We start from the raw sequence: 26,936 nt of genomic DNA on the forward strand, positions 1-26,936 counted from the left end.
ATAAGACTACACCTCGCTGCTATAGCAGCATATCTCCAAAACAGACAACACCTTTTACTGTTTAGAGTACCAGCAATCAAGGCTTTTATGGAGGGTCTTAAAAGGGGGATTCCTCCAAAGCATCCACCTTCCCAAGTCTGGAACCTAAATATAGTACTTACCAGACTTATGGGACCTCCTTTCCAACCTCTACACTAATTGCAATTTCTAACATGGAAGGTGGCATTCTTGATTGCCCTTTACCTCACTCAGGCGATTGATTGCACAAACTCCTGAGGCGGAAGCCGGGAGGTTAGAACCCCAGTAGCAGAATAATTGTTACTTTCTTTTTTTAGCACTGCACTTGAAACGAATAGCGCTTTTTAACATTGGCATTATTTTATTTTATTGTGTGTGGTGTAAAAATTACTTGTGAATTGCCCCCGACGACCGCAGCGAGCTGCTTCTCCCTGCAGTACTAATTGCTTGACTCGAAGCGTTCTCAGGGCTCCCGGTCACTCTCAGAAATCCCCCTCGAGGCGCAGAACTACGGGCGCCATCTTGAAAGGGGGCCTGGACAGCGCTCTAGTGGCTGGGCGATTTGGGCCCACTCGCTATAAAATAAAGCCCTCTTTCCGTCCGCGCAGCTGGCGGGCGCAGCGGGCGCGCCAGAGGCAAGCCCGTCTGGGCCCGTCCGGGCCAGGCCGGGCGCAGGGCCACCCACTATGCCCATTTTACTTAATCACCGGATCAAATATTCACGAGATTGCCTCTTACAATACAGCACGGCTGCCTCCCCTCTCGTCCCACCACCTTCTCTTCAGGGTGAGTCCATTTGGAAAGCTAATCGCCATATACCACAATATGTCAGCCTAGCTCTGCTTAACTGTAGATCTGCATCCAAACATTCCACAGAAATCAACTTGCTGATCCAAGATATTAAGCTAGACATACTTTTCCTCACGGAAACATGGTTGACGTCTCACTCCGAGGCAGATATTGTCAACATGTTACCACATGGCTATGTAATACAGTACCAGAACAGAACTAAGGGAAAAGGTGGCGGTTTAGCGATCGTGCACAGAGATAACCTTACATGCAGAACACAAGAGGGAGGAATTGAGGACTGCGAAAGCGTCCACTTTTCCTTCCAAATCACTCCAAACAAATCCCTCTCGGGTATTCTTGTATACCGCCCGCCCGGAAGTCTAGGAAATTTTGTTGGATCACTGCTAGAGTCCACAATCTCTTCCTGCACCTCGACCTCCAATTTTATCCTACTAGGAGATTTAAACCTGCATTTTGAGGACCGCACAGATACAATTGCAAGCGACCTCATTTCAGAATTAAAGGCATTCGACCTCTACTTAAAAAAACTCAGAGGCAACGCATGCCAAAGGACATCTTTTAGACCCAGTTTTCGCCAACTTCCCTGGAATAGAAATTCTACCCTCACTCCCACTTCCATGGTCTGATCACTTCCTCATCCCGTTCACATGGCAAACCAATCTAGACACCCCCCAAATTCTAGAGAGCAGGATAGAATATGGTCAAAACTCTCACTCGAGAACTGGATCCAGGAATTAACACACTCTGCCCCTCCCGCAGACCCTGACCTCGTGATAGCAGACGAAAATTTTACTAGATGGCTCACATCCACCCTGGATTTAGTCGCACCCAAGAAAAATCTAAAGAAAAAAAGCAAAATCTTCAAATCACCATGGTATTCCCAAGAATTGAGGAACTTAAGAAAAATCTGTAAAATCCAAGAGCGGAAATGGAGGAAAGATTGGGATACCCTCAACAAAGAGGAATACAAAAAAGCTATGAGGACTTATAAATTAGCCCGAAAAACAGCCCAGGCCTCCTTCTTTGAAGAAAAAATTAAATCTGCCTCTAACTCGTCCCGGTAGACCTATAAAATAGTCAAAGAGCTACTTAAAATTCCTAACCCCCCTTCAGTCCAGGAACCCACAGTAGCTAGGTGCAACCAAGTAGCAGCCTTCTTCCAGAATAAAATAACAAACATTTTACAAACCCTCCCGCCAAAATCTGATAATAATCCCCCTGCGGCCCTCAACCGTAGGCCCTACCCTGGACAGTTTTAACCAGCTGTCCAATGATAACTTCCTGAAAGCTCTATCAGGCATGAAAAGTGGTTCACTTAATGACCCAGCCCCTATCAACATCATCAAACAAGTGGGACCTACCATCTCACATCTGGCCACCAACCTCATCAATGCCTCATTCAACCAAGGAGTGGTCCCCCCCCCAATTGGAAGCATCAAATAGTTAAGGCTCTACAGAATAAACCAGGACTAGACCCTCAAGACCTTTCTAATCTTCGACCAATCTCTCTCCTACCTGGTATAAGTAAGATTGCAGAGAAGGCCGTCAATCAGCAATTGTCGGCTTTCCTTGAATCCAACAATCTTCTTCGCCCCTCAAAAACAGGTTTTCGCCCGGGTCAGGCGACCGAGACCGCTCTTTTGAAAGTGGTCGAGGAAGCTAGATGCATCTTGGATTCAGGAGGATCGGCTCTACTGATCCTCCTGGATCTAAGCGCTGCATTTGACACAGTAGATCACGGGATCCTGATCCAGCGACTCCTCAACCTAGGAGTGAGAGACACGGCACTATGCTGGCCCACATCCTTCCTCAAGGACAGAACATTCCAGGTCTGTGAAGGGCATGTACGATCCAAATCTTTCCCCCTCCAGTGTGGGGTTCCTCGGGGCTCTTCATTGAGCCCTACATTATTTAACATCTAAATGGCCCCCCTGGAGGATGTGGTCATTCCCTTTGGGATCAAACCCGTCACATACGCTGACGACACCCAAATGGTTGTTTCATTCTCCTTAGAAAGAGACAAACTGAGAAACCTGCATGACTGTCTTGAAGGAATCCATAACTGGATGTGTGACTCAAGACTCAAACTAAATGGCTCTAAAACTGAGCTCATGCTGCTGGGTCACCAAACTACATCCCTCCCCATTGCCATGTGGCCATTTTGTTTGGGAGCCCTTCCTCAACCCAAGACAGAACTCAAAAGCTTGGGTTTCTGGCTGGAGCAGGACCTCTCTTTGATAACGCAGGCCAAAAAGACGGCTGGCACCTATGTGGGCCTACTCCGCTCAGCCAGGAAGATTCTTCCATTACTTCCCACACAATCTCAAGAATTGCTTATTCAAGGTCTAATCTTATCCAGATTAGACTATAGCAACGCCCTTTTTTTGGCTGCCCCAGAATCCACTATTAACATTCTTCAGCGTACACAAAACGCTGCAGCAAGACTTCTGACAGGCACCCCTCGAAGAGCATCAGCTAAACCAGCCCTAAAGGCTCTCCATTGGCTACCGATCCGTGAAAGGATCAAATTCAAGTCTCTGTGTACTACTCACAGAGCTTTGCAGGATAAAGGGCCCCCCATGCTTAAGACCATGCTCTATCCCTATAAACCGAACAGGTCCCTGCGTTCCTCCCAAGGTAACTTGGCCACTGTCCAGAGAGTCAAGAAGGCCCGCTCTGGAGGGCGTCACTTTTCGGTCACTTCAGCAACCCTGTGGAATTCCTTGCCAACTCAGTTGCGCTCTGAACCGAACTATATGAAATTCCGGAAGCTACTGAAGACCTACCTCTTCCCGCAATAACCTTAATTCTCCCCTCTTTTACCCCTCTGTTTTTTTCTCAGTTGTTTAATTGCAATCACAGCGCTGGGACGCTCCAGGGCAGCCATGCGATATATAAATCCTTTTTCATTTCATTTCATTCATTTCAAGCACTAACAATTCAAGAACCCTTCATGCAAATACATTCTAACAGGGTAATACTTAGAACAAACCCTAAGTTTATGCCAAAGGTCATATCCACTTTCCATATTAATCAATCAATAGAACTGCCAGTGTTCTTCCAAAATCCACAGTCAGTAGCTGAAAGAGCCCTACACCTACTGGATGTAAAGAGAGCTGTGCTTTATTATGTGGACAGAACTAAATCATTTAGAAAAACAAAGCAATTATTTGTTGCTTTTTCACCGCAACATAAAGGGAATCCCATATCAAAGTCAGGAATAGCCAGATGGATTGTTAAATGCATTCAAATATGTTATCAAAAGGCTAAACGCACTTTAACTGCCGCCCCAAGAGCACACTCTACGCGCAAAATGGGGGCATCCATGGCTTTCCTAGAGAATATTCCTCTTGAAGACATATGTACAGCAGCCACATGGACTACCATACACACGTTCACAAAACACTACTGTGTAGACGTGCAAGCGAAGCAGCAAGCTGCTGTAGGCCAGGCTGTCCTCAAAACTCTTTTTCAAACTGCTGCAGCTGGCACAGGCAGCCACCGCTAGAGGAGATAATGCTATACAGTATATGCACAGATATGAATTCAGCAGCCCACATGCATCGAACGGAATATACTACTTACCAGTATGCATCTGTTCTTGGCATGTAGGGCTGCTGACATTCATATCGCCCGCCCTCCTCCCTGTTGCAGCTGCAGCATTATCTTTTGCATGGCCATCTCTTACTTTACTATCTCCATCTCTGCCACAATGGCGAAAAACAATCTGAGGATGAAGAAGATGCCCATGCGCACTGTAGTCCAGGGGAGGAGTCACCTATCTCGTGATACTTCGAAGACTCTTCCAGGACAACAAGGTGCAATCATCCGGACCCAACACTAGGCGGCGATCTATGCACAGATATGAATGTCAGCAGCCCTACATGCCAAGAACAGATGCATACTGGTAAGTCGCATATTCCTTTCAAGAACTGTCTTTACAGTCATTTTTCAAGGAATAGTTCTACGCTGGAACCCTTCACGTGTTAAAGAAAGCCCAGCAGGGGGATATTGTTGCGTCTTTACCACCCCTCTGCATCTTCCGCTCTGTGATGCAGGTTAGCAACCTCGCTTTCCATGTGTTTCAGTTGTTCCTGCAGGTCCTTACCGTGGCCAGGGTGTTTTACATTTCCTCAACTCTGTCTTCCAACAAATTATCGTTGAGGGAGACGTGTCCATTTCGGTTTCCAAGGAGGATGTTGTGTCCATAATGGCATAGAGCACCTTATCAATCTCTGTGGAGTGAGTTTGAAGGGTCTTTTTAAGATGACAGAGGGGTTCAAGTGTCCTGTCCGTGGGTATGGAGAGTGTCAATGTCTCTGTTTAGTGGCCTTGGTCGTCTCCATCATCAGCCAGTTTGGGCGAGCTCTGGAGTAGCCAAGCCGAGCGTGGCAGATAACTGGGTGTCGCACCTAAGGGTGCTCGGGCACAAACCCTCTGATCAAGGCACGAATTTGTGCACCACAGGGTGAAGCGGGCGCACCCCTGTTGCACTCTGCAGGTCTGTTGGGATACTGGCACAGTGATGGAAGCACCAGCTAAGCCAAACAGTTGAGGTAGGATAATCTACGTGCTGAGCCCCTCCGGAGGGTTAGGGGCCAACAGACAGTATGTGGGGCATTGTGGCGCAGTTGGAAAAACTATTAAGGTCCCTCAGTAGAGCACCACTTCTATGGCTTATTGATGTATGTAGCTCACTCCGCGTTCATAATGAGAGGGTAATTGGGTTAATATCACTCCGTGGTGCCATGCAACAGTTCTAGGAGCTCATGAGTTCATGCAGTGGCCTCAGTAATCACTTACACAATTGGTGTAACAGGAGGATTAATGCAGGCCCGAAAGGGGGACACAGGCATGACCAGGAGAATCCAGGAGGTGGCAGTTTTCTTACCCCCTCCTCAGTAGCTGGAGAAGCTGGATCCCCTGTCACTAGTGAGCACCTCAGGGATCGTGCAGGCAATGGTGCCTGCAGCCAGCACTTGATGGTATGTTCAGGTGGAGAAGCGAAGCCATGCTCGGCAAGTCCTCACAGGTCTTCACAACACAGCACAGCCCCAAGCAGAGATAGTGCATAGGCCCACAGTGTAGCTAGTCTGTGCTCTCCAGGGTGCTATCAATGGCTGGAGGGGATGCACACTTACTTTGGCAGCTGTCTTTTATTCCACTGCACACTCCCGTGCACGGAGAGTTGGTGTTGGTGGTTGCAGTCACTGCGGATTCCGTGGAACCAGTTGGACATTCACAGGGCGGTATCTGCCATGTCCTTTCATCACGTCAGCAACAGGTACCTTCTACCGAGCACCAACAGCCAAGGAGCGGCTGCTGGATCACAATGGCTTTAGTTCGAAATAATTGTAGGATATAAGTCTGGCCGGCTGCGGAGCTCCCTACACTGCGCCCGGTGCGGCTGTCATCTTGGCCATGTCCAAGAGAAATTATGTTAATAGCAAATGCTCTACTATTATGTGTTCCCGCACCTCCCTCAATAAAATATATACCCCACTTGTGTAGTAAGTCTGATTCCCACGACAGGGAATGCTTTAAAATGCAGTGCTGAGACCTCAAGTGTTTACGTTGAAAACTGACCCATTCAGGTTATGTAGGTAGCTGGGCATTTGGGCCTGGGCTCCACCTCGAGGAAATAACCCCAGTCATTTCTAAAAACTAGACACCCAGAGTGCTCAGTCAATATGTATTCCCAAGGAAATGGACAGGCAGGGGTGAGCCTTCTGCTTTTTACACATAACTTTCTGTGTGCCACTAAGTCTGAGTTATGGGTGATCTACCAGTCAACAGTAAACCGTTTTACCATGGCTTAGAAGACCTTTAAGAACTGGCATTATCATTAACCAGTACTGATGTGGCGCTTACAGGAATTAGATTTGTGACCAGCCGATTTCACTACATAGCAGCAAGTGAGGCATTCGCTGCAGGGATGAAGATGAGGGAGGCATGCATCAGTTTTGCAGAAATCAAGTGTTAAAAATCTGTTAGGTGACTGGTCTTGTGCACTTCTGCTGGACCAGTGGCCATGTGTTCCTGCTCTGGTTTAACCATAGGTTTACCAAATTGTATGTGTAATTAGCTTACACATTATATAGATTACGCGTTTCTAAAGTATTGACATTTGAAATATTTTTGTTAACATTATATTTTTATTTATTATTATTTTTTAAATATTGTTTACTTAACATATTTCTCATTCTGCAAACTCTTTGTTCCTTGCTTTTAATGTTTGCTTTTTGTTACTGGACCTAGTGTTGTGTTGTGTTCGCCTTTCCCCGCGCCAGGACGCTCCTTTGCTGGAGCAGCTGTGCGCGTTAAAATGCAAATAACATTAACATTAACATTGTGAAAAACCTGTTTATTGCGTCATAGTTTCACAATTTCTGCCGAATTAAACTGGGCTCTTAAGTCTAATTTAAGTATGCTAGCAAGTGTACAACATATTTTTGCAGATGTTAATGAATCCAAAGTAACTAATCCTAACTAAATCAAGATGCTATAGCTGGAAGAATTTATCACAACAGATGTTTATACTTTTGTTACAAAAGTCACTTTATTTTTCAAAGAGTATCTAATGTTTTTTGTCAGACCCATGGAATGTGCAATTCCTATTGCCCGACGCCCAGGACGTATTGTTTGGGGTTAAGGACATGACGTTTTCATATTTATTTTGGCCTTTGGACAAGAAGGCCCAATTTTCGTACCACAAACTCATTGACTGCTAGTTCACAGTACCACTTTATGTACCTATAAAAGAGCATGGACTACAGTTGTGGTTAGATGTGCATCCTTATGTTCACACTGTTCAAACTTGTATCTATGGGTCTTTAATGCAAAGTGTTTATTAATAAGGTGAGTGCTGTAAGGAAATGCTCTGAGCTTGTCTTGCACTACTGACTGTGGTCTAAGCATAAAATGAGTACACAGGTTGGCAAAGTTTAACAATTTGAAGCTACCTATAGTGCTCCCAGAATCCTCTTTAAGTGCAAATACTCCCAGAAGCCTGAAATCAAGAATGATGATTCTTTGCTTTCAATAAATAGTAACTAGATGAAAATCATTCAGCTTAACTTTACCATTTCTTTGAGGCATTCTTAGTAAAATGTGTGTGATACATGCTAATATTTCCTAAAGAGCGTTAATAATGGAAAATTAGTGTAAAACATGTTTTGGCAAGATTATGGGAAACACAAAAAACAGAGGAGGATTGGCAAAGACACTTAGTCTGGTGGTGGTTGCCAGCCTTTTGGTTTTGACGTGTGTTTTGTTTTGACATCTTTTTTGTAAAACAATGTTGTGAGAGCTGCAGGGCCCTCACCGATGTGGCAAAAACATTGGATAAAATCAAAAAAGAAATGTATTCTCAAAAAGCACATTCTGCCATAATGTCTCCGGAACTGAGGGAAACTATTTTGCGTGCCAATGTGCTCCTTGTGAAAGAGACGAACGCCATCCCTCGTAGTGAAGAAATATTTGTGTATATATGAGGAGATAGCACACTGCCTGGCATACCAGCACACTATTAGACCCTATGAATTGTGGTAAATCTAGTGCTTGTGTACGCTGTGGGGAGTGGCCCCTTCCCACTGACAAGTGCGCACTGTAATCAATGAAACATTCTAGTTTCTTCACTAGTTTCCATTTATTTTCTCCAAAGTTATTTCAACGTGTAGATAAATAAAAACTTCATATATTTTTAACTTCCATGATTATTGTAAACATAATCTTCTTATATGTCACAGTTAATTTCCAGTGGTCAACAAATAACATCCACCCAATGCATTTCGGGTCAACTGAAACTGACCTTTCGTCAGGGGTCTGTAAAAAATTAAACCGGACCAATTAATTCACTGTCCTACTAATCAATATTACAATGCTGATGCTGTACAGTGAAAATGAAGTTTCTATATGATGAAGATTAGCAATTAGATTTGGTTTAAGTAACATAACTGACATCAATATGCGCTATTTGTGAAGCCCAAAATGTTCAATTTCACCATCTCAGTCCTATGACGCAAAGATATCAACGAGTGTATTGACTTAAAATATCTTGCACTCATGACATTAAACTTATCCAATATCTCAGTTCATACATTACGTGCAATTGTGCTGTTTAACGCGCCTCGGCACTAGCGGGTTTACTTACGAAGGACCGGAGGGTCTCTGACTGCGGATTCACAAACTTCTGTGTTTCCAAAGGTTGAATTGCGCGCCAAATGCTAAAGGTTTAAAAAAGCCGAATGTCGGGTCACGTGATCGGCAGAAAAACCAATCAACCGCGACCTAGCACAAATGACACAGATCATGTGATTGGGTATACGAAGGCTTTGCGGGTGTGAAAGTGCTCTACTGCATATTCAATAACGACAAATGTTACATATTAAATGAAGATGCTAAGTGTAATGAAAAAAGTATACATGCACGGTTACATTTTACAAAAATAGCGAAAGCGTAATAAATACAAAGTAAATACATGACATTACAACCACTGCTTAATCAAGCCCAGAATATGTTTAAGGTCAATGCTGAAATAGCTTGCATTCTACAGAAAACATGAATGTTCTATGCGATCATTAAGCCCAATGGGATGGGCGGAGTTCAATTTTTTGATCCAAAAGTATTCTGATCTCAGTCTTTGTTTAACAGGATCCTGGTCTCGGCGTTGTGTGATCTTCTCTAATACCATGAAACGTAGTTGAGCAATTTGATGTCTAGCTTCCATCCAATGACATGCTATAGTGGACTTAGTGTTCATTAGTCTTATATTGCTTTTGTGTTCTGTTATACACGTTTTAACTTTCCTTTCTGTTTGTCCCACGTATACTTTGCCACACGGGCATTTGATGACAAACAAAAATCGTGATATCACAGGTACTATTGTGATTGAGTTCAATTTGGTATCCTTTAGTCGGATGGGTAAATTGGTTTCCAACAATAACGTAACATTTGTCGGAATTGAATATGCAGTAGAGCACTTTCACATCCGCGAAGCCTTCGTATACCCCATCACATGAGCTGTGTCATTTGTGCTAGGTCGCGGTTGATTGGTTTTTCTGCCGATCACGTGACCGGACATTCGGCTTTTGTAAACCTTTAGCATTTGGCGCGTAATTCAACCTTTGGAAACAGAGAAGTTTGTAAATCCGAAATCAGAGACCCTCCGGTCCTTCGTAAGTAAACCTGCTAGTGCAGAGGCGCGTTAAACAGCACAATTGCACGTAATGTATGAACTGAGATATTGGATAAGTTTAATGTCATGAGTGCGAGTTATTTTAAGTCTATACACTCGTTGATATCTTTGCGTCATAGGACTTAGATGGTGAAATTGAACATTTTGGGCTTCACAAATAGCGCATATTGATGTCAGTTATGTTACTTAAACCAAATCTATATGCTAATCTTCATCATATAGAAACTTCATTTTCACTGTACAGCATCAGCATTGTAATATTGATTAGTAGGACAGTGAATTAATTGGTCCTGTTTCCTTTTTTACAGACCCCTGATGAAGGGTCAGTTTCAGTTGACCCGAAATGCATTGGGTGGATGTTATTAGTTGACCACTGGAAATTAACTGTGACATATAAGATTATGTTTACAATAATCATGGAAGTTAAAAATATATGATGTTTTTATATATCTACACGTTGAAATAACTTTGGAGAAAATAAATGGAAACTAGTGAAGAAACTAGCATGTTTCATTGATTACAGTGCACACTTGTCAGTGGAAAGGGGCCACTCCCCACAGCATACACATTATTTATAAGACACGGATGGACGCCGTGTGACACAAGTTGCGCCAACAAAAGAAGTTCAAACTATTCGGAAAATAAAGTAAAGAACAGAGTGCACGGGGATAACACTCTCGCTATTGTTCAAATCTAGTGCATGATCACTTTCAATTCAGTTGAACGTCTTAAGTATTCACCATTGTTGTTGCATCCAGTGCTGTGTATCTTTAGACTCATATTTCAGGATTGTTGTCCTTCTTCAAAAGAATTTGGGGTGCTGGCAATGCTGCTCAGTCTTCTTGGGTTTAGTACCACTCTGACACTATATATATATATATATATATATATATATATATATATATATATATATATATATATATATATATATATATATATATATATATATATATATATATATATATATATATATATATATATATATATATATATATATATATATATATATATATATATATATATATATATATATATATATATATATATATATATATATATATATATATATATATATATATATATATATATATATATATATACACATACACATATACACACACGCACACTACTGGCGGTCGCCAGTAGGTAGTTATAGTGAGGATCTACTTTCCATAGGAAATCCGCAACATTCTATTGGGAATAAGTTTGGCGCCGGAGGACCAATCGTCGCGAATTTCTCAAACTTCGTGGCCCGCTCCGCTCCTTCCCTGAAAATGTGGGGGGATTCGTCAAGCAGGGGCCGAGATAAAAGGGGGGTCCCAAAACGTGTTTCCCATGTTAATTTCCATAGGGCGGTCAAACTCCCTTTTAGCCCGAACGGCTGAATGAATTTCCACCAAACTTTGCAAAATTGTAGGGACTGGTAGACCGATGTGCCTTTGCTATGTCTCAAGATATGTGCTCCAGTGGTTTTTGAGTAATTTAGGTTAAAAAAAATATATGTATCTATGGCAGCGCCCCAGTACGCGCCCCGGGGAGCGCACCGGGCGCGCCACGCGACTTGCACACAAAAAGCTGATTGGCTCTCGGGTGTCTGTAAACATTCGAAACAGTCCGGACCGGCCGCCATCTTGTGTCTCGGTAGGATCGAGACACAAGAGGTGGCAAAAAAAAAGGGGGAATTGACCATAAGGGGGCAGGGTAGACCCCCCCCCTGACCCCCTAGGTTTGATGTGGGGGCCATAAAAGGGTCCAGCGGGACCAAAAATTTGCGCGGGGGGAGCGCCCGGTACGTGCACCGGGGGCGCACCGAGGAGCGTACCATGAGGAAAAAAGAATGACAGTTTTAAAAAAATGAAGCCTTTTTTTATAAATTGGAGGTAGTTATAAAAAGAACTGTTTTTTTATTCTTTTTGTTGTTTTATATTTTTTTTATTGTTTTTTTGAACATTTTTTTCTTTTTTGGCTTTTCTGTACATTTTTTGTTTTTTTTGTATTTTTTTAAGGGGAAAAACAAAAAACAGGGAATTCTAAAGGGCTCAACAGGAGCAAATTAATGTTTCCTTGGGCACTTGTGGTTATCCCAAGCACGATTAATAAGTGTGATGCATTGCTCTCCATAGCATATTGTTTGTCCACAAAAAATACAAACAATTTTAAAATTGGAAAATTTTGTTTGTATGGTGGAGCATATCTCCCTAACTTCCGGTCCCGATGGGGTGGAAACATTAGTTTCGGAGGTGCTGGCCGAAGATTGGACAGGGTTTCTGGCCAGTTCCCTGACCTCTGCTCTAGCATAGTTATTTGGATGCTTTCGAAGCATATGTCTGATCATCGTGTGGTTGCCGAAGGAGTATTTTTTGTTGGGATTCCCCCTTGACAGCTCCTGATGACCGATTAAGCAGGTTGCCTTAGGTGCATTTACTTTTTTTTTGTCGTTGGGGATTGAAAAAAATTGCCAGATTATGTGCTCTTTAGGTTTGTAGGTAATATTGTCCTCTCGGACAAATCTACTCTCCTCCTCCTCCTCCTCATCCTCCTCCTGTTCTTGATCTCCACCACTGTGAAGTTGTGGAGGTCCTTGTGGTGGTGGTGGTGGTCCAGAAGCTGCAGCTAATGTAGCCATTTTCGACTGATATAACTGCAGGTCTACCTCTCTCAAAGCACAAAGGTAGAATAAGGAAAAAAGGTGGGGGCTTTCATCATTTGGAAAAAAAACTGTCCTGAACCAATGAAGAGTGTTGTTTTCAGGTCACATGACCAGGGGTTTCTTCATTATGAAACCAAAACTGTTATGAACCCATGAAAAGTGTTATTTTCAGGTCACATGACCCGACGCGCTTACGGTACGCGCCCCGGGGCGCGTCGCGTAAATGCATCAGATGCTTTTGGGTGCGTTTCCGCCATGCGTATTACGCGGACGCGGCTACGCGATACGTCATGATCATGTTTTCGTTCGCGACATTGGCGCTAACGGGACGCTTCCCGGTTCGCGCACCGGGGCGCTTCAAAATACTACGCTTTCTGGGGCGCTCACCGGGGCGCGCACCGGGAGCGCTCCAGGGCAAAACATTTTTTTTTTTAAAAACAATATACATTTAAAAAAAAAATTAAATAGAAATATAATATAGGATTCATTTTCAAAAATATTACATTTCATAGCTATAGACATTTGCTATTTAAAAAACCTATGAAATTCACTGAAAAAACCATAGGTTTCACACCAGTTATAGTTAGGAATTAGCATTTATAAAACCTATTAAATTCACTGAAAAAAACCATTGGTTTCACACCAGTTATAGTTAGCTGGAAATTTTACTGACATAAAACCAATGAAATTCCACTTTATAGTTAGTTGGACTCACTATAACTTGCGCGCCTGCAATGCACTGCTGATGACGTCACATATTACATCACTCATGACATGGTCAGTGACATCACTCATGACATCACTGATGACACCATCCTTGTGACAGTGACTGACCTCCTTTCAGTGTTATGTAACCCTTAAAACATATGTTTAAAAATAGAAACTAACATTTTCAAAAAAATGGAGTTACCCATACCAGTTACAACAACCAATTCAGTAATTCCACCATCTATATACACATCCACTCATTCACCAACAGTTCTATATAGTCACTCATACATATACTCACTCATCATATGTAGTGATACACCTATACATCCTGTTACACACCGACAGTCATCCAAAAGTTACTCACACACATACTCACACATGCAAATAAACTATTGAACAAAAACAACAGGTGATGGACCGAATGTGGATCAATGTCACACACTCACCCCAGTCCAAAGATCTGGGCCCAAATCCATCGTTTTTTTCCACTCCACACCACCCTGGGTTAGACAATGGCGATATGCAAATCAGCTCTGACCCTGTGCCCCATGGGAACAGTCCAGTCCGAACTACAAAAGCCATGTCCTTCCCAGAACGGAATCAAGCATCCGAGGACCGGACCGGTTTCGAGGTAACACCTCTCATCAGCCCGGCGAGCTTGACTCCAGTGGTGTGGAGTGCCTGGGACCCACGTCTGGGCATCCCCAGCGCACTTAGGGCGGAATATGCAAAAACAACAGGTGATGGACCGAATGTGGATCAATGTCACACACTCACCCCAGTCCAAAGATCTGGGCCCAAATCCATCGTTTTTTTGCACTCCACACCACCCTGGGTTAGACAATGGCGATATGCAAATCAGCTCTGACCCTGTGCCCCATGGGAACAGTCCAGTCCGAACTACAAAAGCCATGTCCTTCCCAGAACGGAATCAAGCAGTTTTTGCAATTGCCGCCCTAAGTGCGCTGGGGATGCCCAGACGTGGGTCCCAGGCACTCCACACCACTTGGAGTCAAGCTAGCCGGGCTGATGAGAGGTGTTATCTCGAAACCGGTCCGGTCCTCGGATGCTTGATTCCGTTCTGGGAAGGACATGGCTTTTGTAGTTCGGACTGGACTGTTCCCATGGGGCAACAGGGTCAGAGCTGATTTGCATATCGCCATTGTCTAACCCAGGGTGGTGTGGAGTGCAAAAAAACGATGGATTTGGGCCCAGATCTTTTGACTGGGGGAGTGTGTGACATTGATCCACATTCAGTCCATCACTTGTTGTTTTTGCAATTGCCGCCCTAAGTGCGCTGGGGATGCCCAGACGTGGGTCCCAGGCACTCCACACCACTTGGAGTCAAGCTAGCCGGGCTGATGAGAGGTGTTACCTCGAAACCGGTCCGGTCCTCGGATGCTTGATTCCGTTCTGGGAAGGACATGGCTTTTGTAGTTCGGACTGGACTGTTCCCATGGGGCAACAGGGTCAGAGCTGATTTGCATATCGCCATTGTCTAACCCAGGGTGGTGTGGAGTGCAAAAAAACGATGGATTTGGGCCCAGATCTTTTGACTGGGGGAGTGTGTGACATTGATCCACATTCAGTCCATCACTTGTTGTTTTTGCAATAAACTATTGAACATCCATTGATTTGCATATACAGCTATACACATACAACCACCTTACTTCTAAGGAAACGTACACATACTTACTTTCTTAAACAAACACTTATAGAAACAAGTACTTATTTAACCCCTCCCCTGCTGATGACGGAACCGCTCCGTCATCAGCTACAGTTGAGCTGTGCTGATGACGGAGCGGTTCTGTCATGGCCCGGCCGCCGCGCCTGGCGGCGCTGATTTCGCGCCTGCGCGGCAGTCTTAATGAGCGTGGCGGGTCATGACGGAACCGCTCCGTCACCAGCACAGCTCAACTGTAGCTGGTGACTGAGCGGTTCTGTCACCAGCATGTGGCGGCCGCGCGGCCGCCCCGCCCCTTTAGCGCTGCGGCGGAATAGCCGCCGCAGCGAAAGGGTTAAACAGGAACTCTTACAATCTCTCACTCTCACATATACTCACTTATATACATCAATACTCACATATACTAGATTTAAACATATGTCGTTACTGATAAAGACACTAGTGAGACGGTCATTCGCTCACTAAAATACACATATACACACTCATCCACCCATACAGTCCTGCACATATGCTGTCTTCAAAACACATACAAACAGTGAGTCAGTCATTGATGCATCTATGTGCTAAGTAATACCCCCACCAAACCATACAGACACTCATACTGATACTAAAAAAACATCTAATAACCCATATACACACACATGTAGCTACTCACCAACCCATGCAGCCACTTATACACAAAGTGAAACACTGATACATATATTTAAATATTTAAACATTACTCGCTAATATATGTATTCACTAAGATACACTTAATAAGCCAGTTAACCAATCATTTTTTTTTTAAAAACTTCCATTAAGACACTTATTTAAACATTTATTCTTCCATCGACCTTTACATATACATATATAAAACATATTTATTTTTCAGAAAGACACACATTCACTGGATGTTGTCATCAGTGATGTCATGAGTGATGTCACTGACCATGTCATGAGTGATGTAATATGTGACGTCATCAGCAGTGCATTGCAGACGCGCAAGTTATAGTGAGTCCAACTAACTATAACGTGGAATTTCATTGGCTTTATGTCAGTAAAAGTTTCAGCTAACTATAACTGGTGTGAAACCAGTGGTTTTTTCAGTGAATTTAATAGGTTTTTTAAATGCTAATTCCTAACTATAACTGGTGCGAAACCTATGGTTTTTTCAGTGAATATATATATATATATATATATATATATATTACAGCAAAGCGGCTCCCTTTTCCTCCGTTAGGCGCTGCTTGGTTCTGGTCGCGTTACTCCTGCGGTCGAGCCAGACCGCTATAAATTCAACAGGTTTCCCCAGCAAGGGGCAGGTGGAGTCGCGGAAAAAAACAGGCTATAGGCGTTCTCAAGTGTTCATTTTCATTTAATCCATAAATCCATCGGGGGTTGCAAAACAATATAGAAACCAACGCGTTTCGACAGCGTCCGCTGTCTTGCTTTCTCCACCCAGGAAAAAGTTTTACTTCTGCCTTCTCAGGAGTAAAGTTGTCCATTTGTGGTAGGAGATTAGAGAAGAGTTGGTAAAAACCCCTAAAAGAAGAAACAATGAAGAGGCTCACAGGTTAAAAGGATATTCCCACCCATTTGCGGATAGCTGGAAAAATCCAGTCATTGCTAGAATACAAACCTTGCTAAAATGAGATTGCTGACAAAGTCAAAAGGTCTATTTTCAGAGCATTGATTCAATGAGAACGCTGTCACAATAGTCCCTCGCTGCATAGCACCAAAGAGACAAATGGATTTATGAAGCATCCCAGCCTATGATCAAGTAGAACTTTTTTTAAATTTGACACCCCTGGACCTCATTTGGGAAGTTAGGGGCCAGGCAAGGGCTACAAAGTCATAAGTTTTTTTTTTTGCTGCTACTCTCTTGGGGTCTTGCCTACTTCAGCTCTGCAGACTGGGCCAAATAAAAACCTTTCATCACTCGACCCTCAAAGGTAATGAAAGCAATCGGTCCAAACGGTCCTCAGGGAGGTTAGTGTGGAGGTGCTTGTGCTCAACTCTGAACACTACACCTAGCAACCTAGTAAGATAATTGCCAAGCCCTAGTGCTTCTCTTTAGAAAATGACAAGTACTTTATTATACCAAGGGGAATTATATCAAGAAGCACATTGCTGCACACTACATTCATGCTTGGTACACGACTCGTGGGAGCAAGCGAGACCCATGTGCTTCAAAGTGGGGTCCAAATTTAGGTGCTCTACCCATCACCCTTATCCCTGGGGTCCTATGGTTTCTTGTAATATAGGCCATATTTAGATGTAATGCCCCCCCTTCTCCAAGCCTATTTTAGCTAAAAGTCTCTTCTGGGCTATTTGGTCTGGATGGTGTCATTCCGGTTTCCTTCTGGTACAGAGCTGGGCCATGTTCCGCTTTCCCATGGGAGGTGGATTCACCTACAGTGGGCGTATCTATTGTACACGACACACGGATGTTCTGCTGCGATATGGCCACACAGCAAGGCTCTGAAGGGCCAGTGGCAGGAGTAAGTGTTTCTAGCATTTGCCTTCTTCTAGTACCTCGCAGTTGGTTGTCACAGGTGAGTCTTGAAGATTCAGCAAGCCAGTTTCTAATATTCGGTGAGTCTGTCATGCCAGGGCTGGGTTGGAGACTGGTTGACGGTCCTGCTTATGATGTATGGCTCTGGTAGCGATTACTTATTCTTGGTGTGATGCGAGGGCATATTGGCAGTACTTCGATGAACAACGAGAACTTTCGGTGCTGGTTCTGCTAGGTGCTATTGGTGCCTCCAGACGACTGCTTTATTCTTCAGGGTAGAGCTTTGCTCCTGTGCACTCTTTGGTCAGTGCAGAGAAGACTACTTACAGCGAATACTTGGGCAGGTATCACAGGATTGTAATCTTTACTTCTCAGCAGTTGGGGCTGCACTGCAAAGGTCGCTGGTTCTGTTCTCTTGCCATCTGGTGTCACCAGCACACAACGGTCTATACTGGCTTCAGTCGGGCCAACCAATCTGGTACACTGGACATATGTTCTCTGGCAGCGAGGACGAGAATAACACAGGGGGGCCAGTTAGCATGCTTTGAAAATGCTGTGCCTCCTATGAATACAGAGATGGATAGACTATCCTGATCATGCCACTCATGCAATCAGAGTCTCTGGTTGATGGACCGCAGGACGAGGATCAACTGCCTCTGCCAATGGTCCACTCCGCCTTCAGTTGTCGTCACACCCCTTCCCTCTCTGGCAGTACTCCTAGGTTTCTAAGATAGGTAAGCAAATTCTGCTCTAGATCGAAATTCAGATGAAATCTCCTGACCTCTGGATGTTTGCATGCCAGGCAGGCATCAGTTGGTGGTTTTGCAGTAGCTCTCCAAGTACTCTGGGGAAAGAACTTGAAAGTAGAAGAAAAAGCATGTCAACTGCTCTCTGTTTTATTCATGCTTTCTAGAACCAGTCTAGGTTGGTTCCCTTTTCATGTGTCCTTAGCAGGCTGTCTTCCAGACTTGTCCTTTGTCTTGAGTGATGCTCTTCACAACAAGGCTGTTACCAGTTTGGAGCACACACAGTAGGGACACAGATGTATAATCAGGCTGCTTCCCTTCTGAGGAGCTCTTCACACCTGACGCGTCATACTCCGACACAGATATTGCAGTCCCACCATTCACCCCTGCCAGCCACCAAATAGCAGTTTTCAGAACACTTATTAGCAGCCCTCTGTATCGGAAAGGACCTACTCAAATTTCCTATGTGAAGCCCCCCTGCCTATTAACTCACTCCAGCATCTGGGTTTCCTTCTTCTAGTCTCTGGAATGTCAGCAAAACACTTCAACTATCTGGGAAAAGTATCATCATCTCAGTTTTTTTAACATTCGTGGGGCTTCCTAAATTAAATCTGCAGACCGTTGTCACTCTGGTTCACGCAGGCACTGCATGCCAACTCCACTGCTTATGTCCAGGCGCATGGGATCTCCGTGCTAGGATTCCGGGTTCAACTTTAGCCGTCGAACTTTGGGTGAATGGGCCAGTAGGCTCTCGTTTGCATAATACATGTAAAATAATTACAACAAAACTTTCTATGCTGCCACTGCAGCCCTACACTCAGGAAGCCCAAAGCCTGAACAGTAGTCGTCTTATCACTTTGAGGGCTCTCTGGGTGCGCTCCTCCAGAACCAGGACAAGTCCAGAAACCATAGTAATTCTCAGGTAGGCCTAGATCTTCATATGTGCACCATGGATTAGTGAGAGGCAGTCGACAAAAAACAGGATAACAGATTCTTGCAGTACGGGCAAGTAGTGCAGGGTGCTCAACTTAACACCATGTAGGGGACATTCCCATCCCAACATGCTTTCTTATAAAATTAGGAGAAGGTACTAAATATATTACAGTAATGCAAGCAATGCATTATAGCACGGAATAACCACATAAGCAAGTAAAGGCAGACAGAACTTTTTTCCCCACTGTGGTTAGGGAAATACTGTAAAAGGCACACAAACTATCTTATTTTGTGGCTGTACCGGCACACAGCTAAAGATATGTTGTTCATTTCTTGGCGTATTTACCCTAGGCCTGTAATCGATGACATTCCACATTTTCAATAAACTGTAAACATATGAAGGTCTGTGCTCGGTTGAAATGGGTTGAAACAAATATACGGATGTCTAATGATGCATTTTTTGTTTCTCATTTACGGTAGATTGTTAAGGGCCTTCCTAGGGGGGAAGAGGGCTGTCGTGGTATGGCATTATGTAAAAGGCCATCCTAAAAAGATAAAAGATTCTTAATCATTAGCCCTAAATACAATAGAAAGCCCATCCTGAATAAAAGCAGTGAAATAAAACAAAGAAAAAAATCATAAACATTTTGCAAAAAGGTTTCTCGAGGGGGCAGCTACTTTACAAATCTCCATAAAGGGAATATTTCTTAACGCAGCAGTAACCACTATACCTCGTTGGTTTGCCGGAAAGCATTTTTATTAGCTTTCTCATAGCATAAGAGGATACAAAAAGCGATTAATCTTGACGGTGATTATTTACAATGTGTAAAGAGCCAAAGTTCTTACCATTTCTTATAGCTTTTGATTCTTCTAGATAACGTGTAAATGATCTTATGAATTCAGAGATCTATGTTGAAAATTAGGATTCTGAAAAAGCATTTGTGAAGTAATGGTTTGAATTTCCTGGAAATCCGAAATTACCTTAGGGAGAAAATTTCAGATGCATCTACATCACCATGTTGACCTTATGAAGTACTGTATAATTCATGGGAGTATATTGCCACCAACAGAATGAGCTTTGTTTATTGTGACTGGCAGTGATTAAAACCTCTTACTCATTTGTTGCGTTATTTGGTATTCAAAATTTAATTTTCGTCTTCTACTTTAAGGACCATGCACAGTAATGTGATCCATACAGATTAGTAGATCAGGCTTCTCTCAAGCATTTCACACTGTTTCTTGTTCATGCAACAATGTTTTTGTGATTCTCTCAAATACTCATTTTGTATTTCAGTTCCCCAATCCTAACATGAATATTGTATTTGTTAAATGACTCACGCATTTACTCTTCTGAAAAAACGTCAAGATCTTGCCTCTTTTTATGGTTATTGCTTACAGTACTTAAACCATTCACACATTTGACAGTGCATTTAACTTAGTGAAATAAATACTCCCAACACACAGGAACTGGCTTCAATGCGGTTCATCAGCGCGGAATCGCATGGAGCTTTGAGAATCGGGACTGTATGTAGCAGTGAATTTAGGGTGTCTTCTGAGACTTAGTCTCACAAGACCCTTCAGATCTTGCAAATTGTATCCTCGAGCACCCATTTCAGTACATATTTCCCTTAATATTCTCCTGGCTTGGAGATTGTTCCTGTCTGCAACTCGATCTTTGACTCCTTGTTCACGGAAATGTGTTTTACAAATAAAAAGCTCAAGTTTATGTAGTAATATCCATTTTCAGATTAATCTAGTTTTTCAATATTAATTGGCTGTTTGAAATTCATTGTTGCCACAGGAGCCCCTGGAAATCCACAAACTTGGGAACACCAGAAACGACAATTGTCTTACTTACAGAACCTGTATTAAGTGCTTAGAGTTCTTTCTGACAGATAATCCCAGCTGCTCTAGAAGGAAAATATTATAACCAAGGTCAGGAATCTGGGCGTTACATTTGACGATTCAGTGGCATCTGCATCATTCCACAAACTACGCATGATTAAAAAACTTCTGCCATTTCTTCCCCTGAACGCTGGAAAAACTCTAGTCAGCACTTTGCTTATGTCTTCCATAGACTACTGCAATGGACTGTTCGCAAACGCCCAAAAGCGGGTCACCATACAGCTGCAAACAGTTCAGAACGCAGCAGCCAGAATTTTTTCAGGAAAGCCCACGTTAAAACACACAACTCATGTTATTAAGAACTACCACTGGCTGTCAGTAAAGAATCGGATAAAGTTCAAAACACTTTGCATTGCCTTTAAAGCATCTCACAACAACGGACTTTAATTTCTAATCAACCACCTAAAAATTCACACACCCAATAGGGCACTCCGTTCTTCCACTGCCCTTCAGCTAATGGTGCCACGGACTAAAACAGCCTCCTGGGGTGATAGAAGATCCGTGGTCACCACGGCTAAACTTTGGAATACGGTCCCGCTAGAGTTCAGATCCTGTCAATCTCTGCTTACATTTAAAAGAATGTTAAAAACCTGGTTGTTCAATCAATAAGCTCTCTATCAGGATCCACCCACTGCAGTCTGAAGCGCTGAGACACCCCTGGGTATTTGTGCGCTCTACAAATCGCAAAAATAAATAAATAGCATCCTCTTGTGTAGAATAATATGGGAGCTGGGATATGTGCTCCCTTATCGATCAGACTGAATTGTAAGAGATAAGGTTTACCCATAACCAAGTATTGTAAAAAAGGAAGCTAACGATTAAGTTTACATTGTAAATGGAATTCTAGGACATAAACGGTAAGATACTGCATAATACTTTTGATAACGGGACAGTATTTTTGATGCTTATGAAAGAAACCTTGTATGTGCGCACATCTTTGTGAGTAAAAAAAATCTGTAAATCCAAAAATGTTATTACAGCGAGATAAAACAAATTAATATGTCATTTGTAAATTTGTTTAGCTTGTCGTACAAGCAGAACTCACTTCTTGAGCATAAAAGTGATACATCAAAAATTAAAATGTATTTCTGTCAGTGACAAAACACACACTGACTCCAGTTTACCAACTAGACATCTTGTTGCTTCTGCAGCCACTATCAAAATGACTACTTGAGTCCATCACCAAAACCCAGTTGAGACAGAAGTTGAACAGTACACCCGTCCACAAAATGAAATGGCCTGGATGGATAGTCCATCCGAGCAATTGTAACCCTGAAAAACGCATTAAAGCCACTAGCGGAGGTGGCCGACCCAAAACCCACTATATCTTTACTATTGTTGAATGTAATTATCTAAAGTATTGGTAAAATGATCTACCACACAATTTAAGCTGCTTGTGCCGCGACCTTAAAGCTAGGCGTGACCAAGGAACCCATTCCATGATGAATTTTTCACTGGTGGTTCCTGCATTGACAGATCGTCTTTGTATATCCGGAAAATAATTCTTTGTACATATTATAGAGGTGAGCGATTACGATCAGTTTCTGTTTAAAGTGGGCCGGGAGCTATGCTCTGAATGTTGATATGCTCTTGGTGTGGCAGCGAAATTGCATTCTGTTTGTTATTCGGGTAGACTAGTGTAACATGTAATTGAAATTGACCACCTCTTTTTCCTCTCGCTTGTTTTTATGAAGGTATTGATGTGCATATAAAGGATAACCGGGGATTCACATCACTGGATATCATGAAGGAGGTGCCTTCCCAGAAGAGCCAGCAAATCGCTGCGCTTATCCAAGGTACACGTATAAATTCGAACAAGTTTTTGACATGATGTACATGTAATAATCGCTTCCTGGCATTGTCCCTCAATCGGCTTCACTTTAACATATTTCAGGTTTTTGGTAAAATACTAATCTATTAGCTGTTTCCCTCCCCATGAAACTTCTATTCGCATAGAGCAAAGGATGAATGCCTTCATTACGAAAAATGCAATGTCTGTTCGTCTACTTGTGGTACTTAGCCCTAATATTCCTGGCTTCATAGGCCCTTTCTGATCTGCAGTAAGTTAAAGTGGGTGCCGATTTGAAAATAAGCACACTCTTCTGAGGTTCATTTATTAGCTCATGGGGATGATGGTGGTGAGCCATTATGATAAATATATCATTTTGGCAGTATTTATTAAAGGTGCATTTAAGACATAGTGCATTGTAATATTAGTATCTAAAGTATAGTTGTTAATGTATTTCCGCACGGTGCTACTTCAGGTTTGATTGGTGTAATATGCACTGGTAGAAGACAAGGTAGCCATATTCTTATTCTGTGAATATTAAGTTACGTTCTCTTACAGAGATCTTTATCAGTAGTTATAAGCACTGAATAGTCCAGCCCATTTGCGGTACCTGGAGCACTTTAACAAAAATGTTTAAACATGAATGATTGCACTAACAAAAATATATTTAAACATGAATGATTGCACACGCATGCAACACCTTTCTGTAGAAAAGAGGGCTATCTCAATGAAATTAAAGGTCTGCAGCTTATTAAGAGGCTAAAAGTGACAAAATTACATTTTATTTTCATTTAAAAAAATAAAAAAACATCCAATTTTAGAACAAAGTAAATAAATAAAAGACACTATCACAAAAGTGTATTGAAAGGAAAAGGATTGAAGTGCACTTAGTTAAATGAAGTGCTTGGTTAAGGCTAACTGGATTGAAGCCGAAGGCTCCACACTGCATCCTGAATCCGCCATTTTTTACGAAACTTGCTCTACTCACATCTGAAGGATGGATTGAGCCTCAAGAAAACAGAAATTAAACCATAAGAGTGGTTGGTTGATAAACTATTCTTCCTTTAAAGAATTCAAGCCCCGCCTTGGTCACAACAACCACATCAGAGTCATATCAACCCGGTAGGCCCCCAAGGTAAAGGGGTGGCCAGCAACCATCTGTGGCCACAATGAAGCCCCTCACCAAGCAATAACATCCCCATGCCGGAGTAACAGAGCAGAGGGAAGATGGAAGTATAGTCAATTTTTCAGAGTGGATTTTCTCTTCAATACAGTTAGCGTACCACTAAACCATCAAATTTGTTTATCTTAAGAAGTTGCTTTGAAGGAAAGTGAACATCCTACAACAGAAACATGCAGAGGAGGTTTGTAATCACCAACATGGAATGGAAATTTGTCTCTGTAGCTTTCCAGTTTGAAAAAAGATACAAAAGAAAAATGCTTGCCTATTCTCAATCTCAGCATAACCAACAAAAAAAGAAGATAAAAAGTTCTGGACGCTGGTGTTACTGCAAATTTACCCTCAATTAATCAAGATGACCGAGTAAGCGTGATACTGCTTCAGGCTGCCTACGTTCACTTCGCTATAAAAAGCAAGCATCAGAAATTCCTACGTTTAGTAGCATGCCATTTCTTGTGCAAAGTCGTACCATTCTGACTGAAGTCAGCTCTTAGAACATTCACAAAGTGTCAGCGCAGCAAATCTGAGGAGAAAGAACATTTTAGTCTACCCCTATTTAGATGACTACCTAATAAAGGTGGCATCAATGGAGACACTCAAAGATTTTTGAATATGTTAGAACACCCCTATTGGGTCTTCAGGTCAACCTCAAAAAGTCGTAAGTTACTCTGTCATACACGGCACAGGTGAACTTAATGGCAGGAGTGGCACTTTAGGCAGTTACAGAATAGTAATTTTCTATTTCAGTTGCTCTATGAGCTTGTTATAACAGTAATTAGAGGGAGGAGATGGAAGATCTCATATCTGCATCACTTATCACAAGAGGGCACACAAAATGTTCCAGCAAGGAAATAACAAATCAGTGCTTTCTGGATTTACAATTAAACCTGCAGTACCTGAAACACTCCATCAAAAAGAAAATGCCTCACATCAGTGTAAGATATAAAAAGTGATTCACGTGTGCACAGCCACAAACTAGAACTAAAATATAATTGAAAGAAAGTAAAGTGAGGGAATGTAATTTTGTATTTCTTCCTGAAGGAGCAAATACAGTGTAACTTTTCTATACGAGCCAATAGAAAGAAGGACTTGTCTGAAATTAGTCTTCTTGCATTTTGTGTTGAGCGTCACTAAAATGTTGATTCTTTTCCTGCCCCTGTTAAGTAAAAAGTGCCTGATTGAAAAGCACGTTGTGTTTTTTGGGTTTGATCTGATTATTTATAACACCACAAACCATTTTCCCATAGGCACAGTCACAGAAGGAGTATAACACGTTGATACATCACACCCTTTGCTCAATAATCACTATTGATAGGTCACACTTGGCCTTAAACATTCAGTGCAAGATGTAGTGACCTGTATCTGTGAAAAGCTAATCTCCATGAACATGAACTGCAATGCATCGCTTTTTCATGTGGGATACCTCCAGCTAATCCTCGTTTTTTACCCAAGTGCACCTTACTACTGAAACATTTGTGCCCAGACTTAAAATATTAGCATTAGCATTAGAATGTGAAGTCTGAGAATATAACGTGATGTCAGTTAAAAAGTCAGCACAGATTTGAACTTAGTCACTTGACAGCTCTGAACGTCCATGCAAAAACAGCAGCACAACTTTCATGTGGTTAGGCAAAGAGTACAGAAAAGCAATGGCAAGCATGCTAAACATTACATTTCAGGTGTTTTTGAACACAGAGCTATACATGAATCTCGTATTTTAAACGTCCTTCAAAGTACCATGCTTTTGTGAAGGTCGACCACCTCCACAGTGTCTTAAAATTCAGGAAGGAGTAGGGGAATGACACCCAAATGTGTCCAGGAATTTGTTAATTAAAGAACATTTAAATATAACTCTTACTTAATCCGTTAATAGTTCTGTCGGACAGCGTTGCTGTGAGGTACTAAGATGTGAGTGTGCATGTGGTGGTCTGTGAGTGAGAGTGCAATATGCAGACTTTTATTTTTAGCACAGTCTACCATACGTCCATTAAACACTAGAGGGCACTAGATATCCTGCAATACTTTTCCTTAAAATTAAATACGTGCTATATAAAACTCTCTTCAAAAATGCAACATGTTCTGTAACGACCGGAAAAACAGTTTTTGCTCTTTTTTAAGGTTAGGCAGATGAATAAACCCTGATAAGCACTGAGTTAAAGTTAGGAAAACACTGAGAAAACACAATTAAGATCCATAAAAAATAAGCACTGAAAACAGGGCACCCTAAATGTATATATTGTATGAATCAAATGCACATTATATGTTGTGGTGGACGTAACTCCCGTAGTTTGCTGTAGAGTAATTACAGCAAAATTACACAAATTCGAACGAGGAACATAACCCTGCATTTAGTGCTATTTTCTTAGTGCAAAATGCACCATTGTGTCCAAAATCGACCAACGTATGTACTTTACACTAAAAACATAGCTCAAAATGCAACAAAACATGAACAGCAACAGGTGCTTGCGCACCGTGTTCCTGTGCTTTTGTGGTAGCCATCTTTGCCCCAAATTACTCTAATTGCACGAGCAAGCATAATTACATACATTTTAATCCCAAGAGTAATGCGCAAATTACCAAAATTACTCCGATAACAACGGCATAATTAAAATTTTGCCCAGCCCTAAGTATATATAGCAGATGCTGTCAATGTATTTCTGCACTGACATACTGGGCTACAAATTTTAGGCATTTTTCGCGAAAGTACATAAGTACTTAATCTTATCACCATACCATTTACCATCTCTTTGAACCATAAATAGATGAAATGATTTAAAAAAAAAAAAACAGACCATCATCGCCCTTCAGCACCAATAATAA

General features: G+C 42.3%; 1 protein-coding gene across 8 annotated transcripts in view; it reads left to right on the plus strand.

Annotated features, from left to right (window-relative positions):
• The window catches only part of ANKS1A (ankyrin repeat and sterile alpha motif domain containing 1A), a 1,304,293-nt gene that overhangs the window by 563,786 nt on the left and 713,571 nt on the right, over window positions 1-26,936 (plus strand). For all 8 annotated transcript variants that reach the window (XM_086923222.1, XM_086923220.1, XM_086923226.1 and 5 more), the window contains one exon: window positions 22,842-22,943. In XM_086923222.1, the coding sequence (XP_086779348.1) occupies window positions 22,842-22,943 (102 nt within the window). The remainder of the gene's footprint in view (window positions 1-22,841; window positions 22,944-26,936) is intronic.

The sequence above is a fragment of the Lissotriton vulgaris genome, chromosome 5, assembly GCF_964263255.1.
Source record: "Lissotriton vulgaris chromosome 5, aLisVul1.2, whole genome shotgun sequence".
NCBI lineage: Eukaryota > Metazoa > Chordata > Amphibia > Caudata > Salamandridae > Lissotriton > Lissotriton vulgaris.